Source organism: Aplidium turbinatum, chromosome 12 (genome assembly GCF_918807975.1).
Source record: "Aplidium turbinatum chromosome 12, kaAplTurb1.1, whole genome shotgun sequence".
Classification (NCBI taxonomy): domain Eukaryota; kingdom Metazoa; phylum Chordata; class Ascidiacea; order Aplousobranchia; family Polyclinidae; genus Aplidium; species Aplidium turbinatum.
Genome location: NC_137483.1, coordinates 1,043,272 through 1,055,552, shown reverse-complemented (window position 1 = coordinate 1,055,552; position 12,281 = coordinate 1,043,272). Strand labels below are relative to the sequence as shown.

At 39.6% G+C, this 12,281-nt stretch overlaps 2 protein-coding genes across 3 annotated transcripts; one reads left to right on the top strand and one right to left on the bottom strand.

Moving 5' to 3' along the window:
- Positions 1–2,889: 2,889 nt before the first annotated feature.
- On the top strand, positions 2,890–6,598 carry LOC145781362 (uncharacterized). 2 transcript variants are annotated; one of them, XM_082593145.1, is made up of 3 exons: positions 2,890–3,057; positions 5,227–5,394; positions 5,699–6,598. In XM_082593145.1, the coding sequence occupies exons 1-3, from the start codon at positions 3,013–3,015 to the stop codon at positions 6,236–6,238; spliced, it is 753 nt and encodes a 250-aa protein (XP_082449271.1). In that variant the 5' UTR covers positions 2,890–3,012; the 3' UTR covers positions 6,239–6,598. The 2 variants fall into 2 exon arrangements, with proteins under 2 accessions (XP_082449271.1, XP_082449273.1); XM_082593147.1 differs by lacking the exon at positions 2,890–3,057 and adding an exon at positions 4,748–4,846.
- Positions 6,599–9,825: 3,227 nt separating this feature from the next.
- LOC145781100 (heme-binding protein 2-like) lies at positions 9,826–12,281 on the bottom strand. Its single transcript, XM_082592855.1, has 4 exons — positions 12,097–12,281; positions 11,601–11,733; positions 11,191–11,371; positions 9,826–10,821 (listed from the first exon to the last, which is right to left on the bottom strand). The coding sequence occupies exons 1-4, from the start codon at positions 12,205–12,207 to the stop codon at positions 10,593–10,595; spliced, it is 654 nt and encodes a 217-aa protein (XP_082448981.1). The 5' UTR covers positions 12,208–12,281; the 3' UTR covers positions 9,826–10,592.

Here is a 12,281-nt window from a genome sequence, read left to right as displayed (position 1 = left end):
ATGGCTTAGTGAGAACTTTATCCCCGATGCTTGGATCAAGTATAGGACTCACCTTTACCTTACTGTAATGTTTGGAACATTTGGCTTTGTAAAAATACATTAGGCTTTTGGAAATAATCAACTTGGTCACGCGGGACCTGTTACATTAACTTCGGGTTACAGCGAGAATTTTGTAAACTTAATATGTTACTTTTAAGCGAAAAGTAACATTAAGTTTACAAGACTAACTCTAAAGCGAAGTCTCTACCAAAGCTTTAATGTTACTTTTGATGTAGAGAATATACTTTAGGAATTTATGAAGTATAGTTTTAAAATGAACAAATCGTCACTTCCTTCAGTTGTATCAACTGCTCAGAAGAAACGAGCAATTTGAATCTTGTCGCTGATCATTGCACCGGCTTGGTATCTACGTCATCAAAGGGAAATTGTAACGGACTTCCTTGAGAAGCTGTCACGTTGCATTGTCACTCATGAGTGGTGAGAACGTCTGCGCGACGTTCGACACCTCGTTACGTCACACGGCTGTATCTCGGGAAAGACACTTAATGATTATGCTCAAACAAGGATAGCAAAAGACTGGAGGACTATGTTCCTTCGCTGCTTCCAGTTTGATGTGATGCATCTATGATCGCAGTTGCAGTAGGCGCAAAATAAATACTCAATCATGTGCCTGATGTGATAGCTTACAGACTCAATCATGTGCCTGATGTGATAGCTTACAGACTCAATCATGTGCCTGATGTGATAGCTTACAGACTCAATCATGTGCCTGATGTGATAGCTTACAGACTCAATCATGTGCCTGATGTGATAGCTTACAGACTCAATCATGTGCCTGATGTGATAGCTTACAGACTCAATCATGTGCCTGATGTGATAGCTTACAGACTCAATCATGTGCCTGATGTGATAGCTTACAGACTCAATCATGTGCCTGATGTGATAGCTTACAGACGTTGGTGATCATGATTTTCTAAATTCCTCTGTCACATTCGTATAAAGTCATTGTGGCTCATTGATTCAAACTGTTTGGGTAAAGTTTGTTGACTACGACGATTGTTGAACATGACGTCACACCATACGTGTAGCGAACCAAGTCAAGTGCGACCGGTTTTGACGTCAGAATTTATGCAATAATACTAAGTATAAATGTATATACTCAATGTACGTTGATTCGTATTTTAATGTTATGTATACGATAACGTCAGGAAGCTATTAGCGATGCGTCGTGGTGTGCACAATGCAAAATAATGAGCGACCGATGTGAGGTTAGATAACGCACTCTTTGCTATGATGACGTCATCCCGTTTATGTTTAGGTGAAGAGGATGTTCTGTGAGCGATGATTGTTCGCAAATAATGAAGCCTCGGCTGATTTACCCCCTGGCGGTGTAGTGAGCTTGCTCGAGTGAAGTTGAGTTGTTTGCGTCTTTTTCTTGCTTTCTAATGCAAAAGAAACGTCGAAAAGTTTCAGTTAAATTTGGTCGCGGCCGGCAAAATCTATGATGACATCACAACGGCAAGCTGGTGGCGAGAAAGACGAACCCACTCGAGCAAACGTCGCAGCGTCTTGACAATGGAATTGTTTATTCGTCGTTAATCATTGACTAAGTGTGAGCCTGAAACACTCAAGGCTGAAGTTGGATGTTACGCTATGCAAATATAATGTTCACATTTCATCAGATATTTGATAAACGCCTTGGAAATTTTGTCGAGATTTAGTTGATATTCTTATTGATGAGTTAGATGACACATCTTTCGATATCTTAGACTCTAGAAAGGGACTGTCAGCATTTAGTTGAGAGGCTCACTTAGATGTTCAATGGAGAACACGTCACTAAGAGAGGCAAAGAAAGTTTCAAAATGGCAACATCCCAGCCAGAAAATTATCTTTCTTTTACATTAAGTTAACGTTTCAAGAAATCGAATCAATGCAAAAAGAGCTGATTTTCCCGCTGGGAAATATGTTGAAGCAGAAACGATCGATGGACACCTTAAAAAGCTTTTTAATCAATGAACAATTAGAATGTATCTGACCTCATACGGACAACTGGGGATGCCCCAGTGACGTAGAAGTTGCTCAATCTCATCAACGTTGGACAAGTTACGCAAACACCAAATCAACCGATTTTTACATTGATTCAACGTCTGCAGACGTTGGAAATCGGTTGATTTGCTGATCAACATCGAAAAAACGGTTGATTTGCTGTCTGGGTAGTTTTGCACATAACCACGAGGTCCACGCAAGTCTATGGGATGTCTGGAGTCCTTGGCATTGCAGCCAATCAGCCAGGAAAGTTTTAATGAAAATCACGAACAGGCTTGAAACCAACTTGCAGTTGAATAATTTTGCTATGTAGACTCGTTTATTGCAGTATTTGCTCACGAGTCGCTGTATTACTTCCTATGCGTGTGAACTCAATTTGAGGACGACGAGCTTTATTGCGGGATGCACCGGTAGACGTCAGTAAATGTGTATGAAGTTTTTCAATAACTCAAATCAAACAGTGCCACGGAGTCGGTCAGCTAGATCAGAGTGAACTCTTTTCTGAAAATTTCCTTAAAACTTTTGCAAGTTACTTTTTTGATGTCTTTCCCGTTTGTACAAATTTCTGATCAGACTTAACTGTGTGGGGAAATGAGTGTAGTTTTGTAGATCCTCTTCCGTGTGATGCAAAGCCGTATTTTTTCTTTCATAGTTAGGACTACACTGAACTATTTCATTTTTACAACTTTTAAGATTTTCTAACATGGTCTGCAGCGAAATCAAGTAGGATGTAAGATTTATAGCTTTAAATTAACTTCATCAATGAATGAATCGGTGTCAAAATAAAAATTGAACTAAGCAGTGAATAATAATCCGACACTTTGACTGCCCTTTAGACTTAGATAGATTTGATAGATTGCGCTGTTCAATTGCTTGCGCTGTTCAATTGCTTTGGCATTTACAACGTGACCAGCAATAACCTCAAACCTTCTATTGAGTGACCTGGGATAACCCGATACAGTTGCTATGGTGATAAGGATCTACTGGGCAAGTGTGACTGGGAATAGAAAGGTTAGTCGCTTTAATGTCAATTTAAACGAAAACAGCCCCAACCAGCAAATGAGTCATTTATATTGGCGAACGTTTGCAAACGTTGAATCAATGCAAAATGACTGATTTGCAAACTGGGGAATTGTTTTTTCATAACCTAAACAAGCTGATGTTGATTGGTTATAGGAATCTTTATCCTCGGACTGGGAAAGCTTCTTTGTAAAGGTATTCCTGGCAATTTCGCATACTTGTAGAATGTAGAGGCTTTAAATCACTGACACAGACGACATGACCGAGATTGACAGAGTGATGTTTCCGATTGTTGATGTGTTGTTGCCGGGGAATTATTCCATCCATTAGATGCTGCTGAATGGAGAGCAGTCCTTAAAATGTGAGATAAATTTTGAAAAGACATTTCAAGCAAACTTACAGTTTGCAGCAAGATTGATTTCGTTTTATGCTGATTCCTGACAAACTTTGGTCGCAAAATAACAAGAATACAATTGGTTTTATATTTGCTCTTAAGAACCTGATTTCAGAAACAGGTTCTTTGCATAAATTTCTGCAATTACATCACATGATGGAGTTGTGGGCTCATTGCAGCAGTGTTCGCCCTCTGGCCTAAATGTACTGTTGGACCCTTGACTGTGATGTTGGGCCGCTGGGTCCCTAAAAATGTTGGTCCCCCGACTGTGATGTCATGGAGTCATCATTGTCATGCCATTTCCTATAATTTTGTTCAGTTTTGCAAAATTAAATTTTTCTTGTCATGTGCGTCAAAAGAATTTGTCATCAAGGTAATCGAATAAAACCAATAAAACCATCTTTTTTTAACCAGCAATAAGCGTTTGACAATTGTATTGACCAGAGTTGAATCAATTACTGAGTGTTAGTTCAAGTATACATTACAATTAGGCTACATCCAGGAACTTAGCCAGGGGAGCATAGAGGGCAATTCTCCTCCCCCTCTCTGAAATATTTCAAATAAACATTTCAACCTGTTACAGCATTTTTTGACTGAATTTTATTATTGATTTAGCCTGATAATACTCTCAGAATACGCAATTTTACGCCTCCACAATTTTTAAGTAGCCTACATTACAATTACGTTATTTTGAATTTTTCAAATTACAATAGTTACTACCAATTGTAATTAATTTGTTACACCTTTCAATTACAAAAATAAACTGTTTCAATATTCATCGATGATTTTTTACAGTTTGATTTTATCACAGACAAGTAGAATTGCATTGAATAAAGATTAGGTTGCTATGTAGAAGTCCCTGAACCCCAACTAACGGCACAACGAAAGTACTGACCAAATTATTTGAAATTACAATTACACAACAACAAAAAGTCTCAATTACAATTACATAAAAATGTGTAATTTATTACATTCAGTTACCATTGTAATTGATCCAACGCTGATTTTGTTTTGTCATAACAATCAGAAAACATAAAAAATCAGACGTGTGTTCGATACCTCATCAAGTCACACCAAAAATTTTATAAAAATGCCATTGAAATCCGTTGGCACTCGGCACTATGTGAACTGCGTGAGAGTAATGATGAACTCAGATGCGCCTCTACGCGGCTGCACTGAAATTGTCTGCTTTTTAAAGCGCTGAGTTGTGAGAGCATCACACCCACACACTATGCACTTGATGTTTTTTAATCAATGAGCTATATTAACTGGAAGTTATTAAACTAACGCATAAATATTTTAAAGATATGCTACTCTGTGAACTACTAACTTGTTTTTACTTCAAGTCAAACGTCATCGTGCACACAACTTACTCCGCATACCAAGGTGAAAGATATGAAATGATTACTTCCTAAATTAAGAAATATCTCTTGTTCTTACTTTCAAAAACAATATAAACTAAATCTGATTGAAAAATACAAAAAATGAGCAAATTCTCACGAATTACCAACATTTTACAACAAATAACAATTTTCTTTTACAATCTGATAGAATGCTAAAACTAATATATTCCTGGCTTGGTTGTTTACCGCTAGCAGACTGGAAACAAAACTTTAGGAATAAATATGAAATTATTGAGTAAAGTGGCTGCGCGACTAGATGGTTGGAATGTCCCTTTGTTGCTTTATAATAATTGCTGTACGCTAATTGATTTTTATTATTGTTTTACTAATTTTGATTTATTATGTTTATTGTTGAACTTGCAGGTGAATGGAGACCAGACCAGGCTCAGATACTTGATTGAAAGCCTGAGCATACCTTCAGAGTGGGTTGACATCACTACTGATGAGATGATCAAGCAAAAGATGAGAGAAGAGTGTGGAAACCCTAAAGCAATGCCTCCACAAATATTTAATGACGTCAAGTATTTAGGGGTAAGCTGCTCTTTCTACTATCGCAAGTTCTTCACTTAAATCCAAAGCCATATTGTCCAATCAAAGTTGGTTGACTGGAAAGGCAAAGGGTGCCTTCTAGTGACTGGCCTGTCCTCTCTCATAATATCCCTTAGCCGCCACCGAACGGATAACACCTCAAACGTGTTGAGAGCTAATAGGTAGTGAACATTACACTCGACAATAAAAAACTCAAAGACGGGATTACTTGATGATTGGGCTGTTAATGATTATTAATCACTAAAGCAATTGTGATGCAACAAAAGTAACTCATTGTTCCGCGCAGACGGTAGAGGACATGGAACAATTTGTGGAAGAAGAGCGAGTCTTCGACTTCTTTCAATTGAGCAACACTACTTGCAATCACGTCGCAAAGAGAGCGAACAGTCAAACAAACAATCCAAATGACATCATTGCCAATGATGCAGTTACAGATGGCAAAAGATCGCCAACTTCCAGCTTGGAAAATCAATCTCCAAGTTTTACTTCGGTAGCGCCAGCTGGCGGAGAGAAAATGATCAAAATAGACGACACTGATAGGGCTACAATTCAAATAACCAGGAAAAGCGTGTTGATGGCAGCAGCAAAGTTTGAATCGCCCAACAAGGAATCAAATCAGTGTGAGAACAAAGCCACAATATCGCTCGATGACATCACGTTATCTAACACGAATAGTAGTGAGGATAAGCAACTAGACGAAGAACGTCGTCGTCGAATACTCGGCTTGTCTTCGTCACAGAACTCACAAGTTGAAGCAACTATTACGTCACAAAATACAGTAAACGGTCGACGTAGCGTCAAGAAAGTGTCGATTGTTGCGAACTAAAGTGGATTCGAACTCGCGGCCATTGGATTGCTGCCATCCTCGCAATACGATGCGAGTTGGGGGTCGGTCGTATACAGTCTGATGGGGAGGTAGAAACCTGACCTCCAGTGGTCTCGTCCCCTTTAAACCAACTTTTCGTGATATCTGTGTTTCGATCACCCCACAAGATGGTGTCTACAGTTCTATCTTTAAGCTTTTACTTTGTTATATTACGTTGCTATAACGTCTTGTTGTAGCCTAGTTGTTTTGAGGTAGATCAATTTAAGTTTTTATTTTATTTTTATTTTATTCATTAAATTTTGTTATCATCAACGCCATTTGGAATTTTCCTATGTATTTGTTCAAATAAATCGTTCATCCATCCAATTGTGACTTCACGGCGTCTAATTGGAGTTCTTCAAAGACGCCTGCTTCTGGTGGGTAAGGAGCAAAAAACACTAAGCACAGCCCAACTGTTAATAGTGCTGGTGCTTTCAAATTATTTCTTCTTTGCAAGCTTAGGCCTATTCATGTTAGTTTCGCTTAGTTGTAGAGGCTTTGAACCACTGACGCAGGTTCGGTCACCGGCATTGACAAAGTAAAGTTTGCCTTGGTTGTTGAAGTGCGTTGCTCAAGCGCACACCTCGAGAATTAAACCAATGTCGCTTGATCTTGGTTTCTTCGTTTTTAAAGTCTATTCAACATCTAATGCAGGAACTTGTGTAATTGAATATGCTGCAAAACCCTGGTTAAGATGAAAAGAATGTCATGCAAGTTGAACACCCTAGCCAGAGTTACATAATGCACGTTTTGCATGATTGAACGAACAAACAACGATAGCTCAATTGTTTAGCGCATCACTTCTGGAACGAAGAAACTTCAAGATCAATAGCGGCGCTGGTTCGACTCTCGGGGTGTGCGCTTGAGCAACGCACGTTAAGGGCTGCTCTCCATTCAGCGGCATCTAATGGATGGAGTAATTCCCCGACAACGATCGGAAACTTCACTCTGTCAATCTCGGCGACCGGGCCTGCGTCGGTGATTCAAAGCCTCTACAAGTATGCGAAACTGCCAGGATTAAGCTCTGCAAGAAACTTTCCCAGTCCGAGGATAAAGATTCAATCAAACAAAATTCAACTTAAAACCTGAAACATTGTCTAGTCAACCTTGACCACAGCTTCACTCATGCGTATCATGTGACTGGTGAAATAATTCTTGCAGTTTGTTTCTGCAATCACCGCCTTTCCTCAACGCAACTTTTCAAATTCGTCTAAATATTTAACGTAGGATTTGCTTCTATGTCACGAATATGAAATCCTTAACTCATCCAATTACGTCACTGGGTATGGGCTGCCAACTGAAACCTCCAAGTTGTGAATTTAGATCCAGAACGAGAAGCTTCTGCATAAGAAACAACAACCACAAACTCCCCTCCCCCTTTAATAAAATGGTCTCACCTCCCAATAATCAACTGTGAGTTCTCTATCTGGACCTCTGCCCACACTTTGTCTTCATCCTCTGTTCTGTAATTGGTGGAGCACAATATGGCGGAAGATAAACTTTTAGTTTTCACTCATGCAGAAGCTTTTAAAAGAACATTAGATCATTGTTTGCATTCTAAACCTACACGAATGCAGCCAACACGACTTTTGACCTCTGTGAGTGGCGCACTCCTAGGCAACTATAAGAGACAATGCATCTGATATTAGAGTTCGACAATTTGCCGTGAAATTCTTCCTCATCTCAGCAACTCCATCTCTTCTAAATGGTCTGAAGATGAGAAGGATTTGGACATTTTAACTTTTAGCCGGAAAATCAATTAAGTTATTAAAACATTATATAACGGTTTTTAGTAAAGCTTGAATGAGTGAATCGTAAAATATTGACCAATTGAATGCAATTTATCAGCATACAAGAACGAACCGAAGTACAGTGAAGTTACAAATACGTAGTTGATGTTTGGCAACTTTTATTGTTTGTTGCAATTTTAACCCTTATCAGCCCATGCGCTGACATTTTGTTGACATCGACTTTTTTTGTATGAGATTGCTCTCACCTCTTATACACTCGCTCAGCAACATTCAGAGACGCAAGAGGGCTCCGGAGTCGATTACTGCTGTAGCGACTTCAAAACGTTAAATTCTTTCCACAATCAGTTATTTGCGTTTTATCTCGGCACATCTGTTGACAAAATGTCAACAATCAAAAACAGTAGAAGATAGTCTTGAAAATAGAGATTTGAAATCACTTCACAATAGCTATCGCATATGAATAGCTGGCTGCTTTTAAGAAAGTTGCACGTGCATTTAGTGAATAGCTTTCCGACTCAAGAAGATAGATTGCGAGTTCTTGTACTCTACCTCAGAAGAATTATAGTGTTACGGATTCCTCTTCAATTCGAATCATTTATTTGCCTCTCATGGTCTGGTTTGCAATCGTTTACTTCACAACGTTACGTGGTATAGGAACAATATAGATAGGTAATGGTAATGGCTGGGTAATGGCTAATCGACATGAAGTAGCATAGCAGCGCAAGTCCACAGGTAAAGAGAGGCAAAAAGTGTAATGAGACACAATGGAAAAAGTTTAAAAAAAAACAGATTCTCGCAAAAAACTCCTTTCAGCTTGCTTAGCCGTAGCCATTGTCAACAAAAAGAAGTTTGCAGCAGAAACCATAACTAGCCTACTTGTCGAAAAGTGTGGGTTCATCGATGCTGCTACTTCAAGCACTTTCAATCGCACAATTCAAAGTATCAAACGGGGAAGATGCTACAGATGTGCAAAGCATATTCGATCTGCATGTGTCACTTGTTGTAGGGGTTTGCCCACGACACAGAAAACTTCAGAAAAACCAATATTGCTTGAAATGCTGAACAAATATTTCTTGTAACTTAGTTCTACATTATTCTGTGTGCTTGTTAAGCTTGCTGTGTGCTTCGTCTGAGAGCTAGTAAGCTACAGTAAAACTACGCCCTGAGTAGGAAGCAGATCTCCCGATAGGGATTGATGATTGTTTTGATGAGGTTTTATCAACATCATCCTCTATAAAAACAAGGTTGGTTGGTTGGTTGGTTTTGAATCTTTATCCTCGGATTGACAAAGCCTCGATTGGTTATTCCTGGTAGTTTCGCATACTTGTAGAGGCTCTTGACACAGAGCCGGTTACCGAGATTGGCAGAGTGAAGTTTTCCGTTTGTTGAAGTGTTGTTGGAGAATTATTCCATTCACTAGGTGCCGCTGAATGGAGAGCAGTTCTGAAATACGTTGCTCAAGCGCACACCCCGAGAGTCGAACCAGCGTCGCATAATCTTGAGCTGGGCGCGTTACCACTGAACTAACGTCTTCACATTTGTATAGAATAATAACCTGCAAGGAAATGCCATGTAGACAATTTGTCAACATCTGTGCCGATTGAGTCACCTAAATTTCCTGTAATAAGGGTTTAAAGTAATCTGACCTCAACGGAACGGCACATGAAGTGGGGTGACACGCCTCACTGAAACATAGCGCTCTCTGGCTTCCAGTAAATTAACGACAATGAACTTCAACAGATGAATGTAGCCAACTTCTGATGCAGTGTTTGGTAACTGAGGCATAAACGCTTCGAGTTAGTTGCTGAGCAACCATTGTATTTGCATTTTCGATAAAACATCCAATCACAAGCCGAAATCAACAGAGCATGAAAAGTTTGTGTGACGTCAGAAATGCATGAACAAAACATGGTGTCGTTGTGAAAATTACTTAAAAAAGTTACGACATCTGTCCGCTGGAGGGCGAGTGTATGAAGCGAGTGACGACCAAGACTGACCTGGCATCGACCAGACAGCTTGTTGTCTCTAACAATTTACTGAGTGGGAATTCATCATCAGCTCAAACTTCAATAAGATGACAACCAACATCTTCTGTGTTCAGTCATTGTCGATGTAGGCTACCGGTAGAACAAGCAAACAAATTGTTGTGCAACAATCAGGCATTTATGGCAGCAAAAGGCGAGAGAAATGTATCACTGTGATAAAGTGCTGACAATTTTTCGGTTGTGGTTTGTTAGTATCAGGTTAGTAAGAGAGCTCGGTTATAGTTCCTGGAACAATTAAAAGTGAGGTCTCCTCGCCATAATCACCAATTACGGCAGATTAACATTTCAGACGTCAACATGAAATGCAAAATAGCAGCTTAGCTTGGCCGGTCAAATTGCAACTTGTGCAAAACTAAAAGCATGTTACTAACAAGATAACATTGTAAGGTATGCCAGACAGTTGTTTATTATACGAAGTGTTTTGAAAACTATTAATTTTAAAACAGAAGCGATTCCACATTAGCTTTGATTTATGAAATGAACTCGTCCGTACACAACTGGTGAGATTATGGTCCGGGATTAGACGGAGGGATAGTAGTAGAGCAGGTTGTTGGTTTCATTTTTCTTGGCTCCAATCACCCAGATCTCGTTGCGTCGCTTGAATATATGAATGGGGCTGTCGTAGCTTGCCCCATAGAACATATCCCCCATCACCATGGCATCAGTGACTCCGTTTCTCAGGAGATCTTTATGAAGATCCATTGCATTCCTCCGGTAAGTCCTCTCGCAGGCGAAACCGGGGAAGGTTCTGCAGAAGGAAAGTTCATAAATTAAACCAACCAAATGCCGGAGCAAGTTGTGACTCAATACCACTGCACATAACTGTGTTTAACTTTTGTCATTCACGCGTGCGAACAAAAATATATCCATCAAAGATAGTACTAGCTATAGCAAGCAGTGGCGTGCCCAGGCAAAATGGCACCCATGGCAAAGTTTAAATGTGCGCCCTTTTTAACAGATTAGTTCAGTCTGGAATATGTCGTCATGAACTGGGCTGCTGGGAAATCTGCAATTTTGCTTTTAGAATTCGAGAATACGCGTCTAAAGCGTTAAACTACGTTGGAAGTTGCTACATCAGAGCAGCATTGTGACGTCACTATATAGCTGAGCGGCCCACCTGACGTAAGCGACGAATTCTGGTCGCTTCTCGATGACGACATCTTTTTCCACTGGGGTTGGCGGATCAGATTGGAAATCCTTGGCGACGTAGAATGACATGGTGTAGCTTCTGTTGCACATGATGCAGGGAGGAGAACTGAACTTGATCGTCACAGGAATCGTCATCGGCATCTTATCCTCTGGAAAACAACATTTGTTTAATTCCAACGATCTTTTAAAGCGGCATAACTAAATTTTAAAGTAAAAGGAAATTTCTCTTATGAAGCAACAATGGTATTCCACATCCAATAGTTTGGTAGAATAAATGTTTAAAAAATATATAAGAAATGCCTGCGGCCTTTTTGGGGCTAGGGTGTACTGAACTAAACCGAAACTTCCAAGCTGATCCTTATCCAAATAAAACATTACTTTTAAAATTGAATCCGTTGATGTACTCGAAGAGTTTCATGAATTCCTTTCCCTCATCGCTCATCTCTGGCCCCTCCATTGTCGTGCTCACCCAATTGGCGGGGGAGTACCGGCGGATCTCGAAGGAACCATCCTGGAATCAAAGAATTCACGTGAAGTTAGGTTCAGGGTCTGGATCAAAATGAGGCTGATTTCTAGAAAACTTTTTATGGTTTTTAAGACCTAACAAAGTACCCACTAATGTAGCCTACTTTCACTTTACAAATAAACTCTACTGATATGCGGCAATGTGCACTTGTTCAAACAGTAAACATGTATTTCCAGCTAGTAAAATTGGTCCTATTTACATTGAATCAAAAGACGTTAATTAACGTAAAAAGAACCAATTTTGTCGGCTGTGTTATGACGTAACACACGCATCATCTCTTAAAAGTTTTTTTCGCTCAGTCGCGGTTGGAAGCCATCAGAATATGAATCGATTGTTCTTAGGGCTCACCTTGGGTTGGTTCTTCTCCAACTTGTACTCTGGTTGGTCGTAGTGCTTGAAATATGGTGAACCATTTACCAGCACCATCATGGTTACCACGACAACGATGGACAGCTTCATATTCAGTGATGATTGACAAAAAGCTTTGAGTTGTTAATAATACAGTTTATGACGTCACAATGCTTTCGGTTACA

Coding starts and splice junctions, on each gene's coding strand:
- LOC145781100 (XM_082592855.1), bottom strand. CDS start 12,207: ATGAAGCTGTCCATCGTTGTCGTGGTAACCATGATGGTGCTGGTAAAT. Junction 11,734..12,096: donor TGGAGAAGAACCAACCCAAG/GTGAGCCCTAAG, acceptor CTTTGATTCCAG/GATGGTTCCTTCGAGATCCG. Junction 10,822..11,190: donor GAATTCGTCGCTTACGTCAG/GTGGGCCGCTCA, acceptor TTCCTTCTGCAG/AACCTTCCCCGGTTTCGCCT.
- LOC145781362 (XM_082593145.1), top strand. CDS start 3,013: ATGGTGATAAGGATCTACTGGGCAAGTGTGACTGGGAATAGAAAG. Junction 3,058..5,226: donor GTGTGACTGGGAATAGAAAG/GTTAGTCGCTTT, acceptor TTGAACTTGCAG/GTGAATGGAGACCAGACCAG. Junction 5,395..5,698: donor ATGACGTCAAGTATTTAGGG/GTAAGCTGCTCT, acceptor TGTTCCGCGCAG/ACGGTAGAGGACATGGAACA.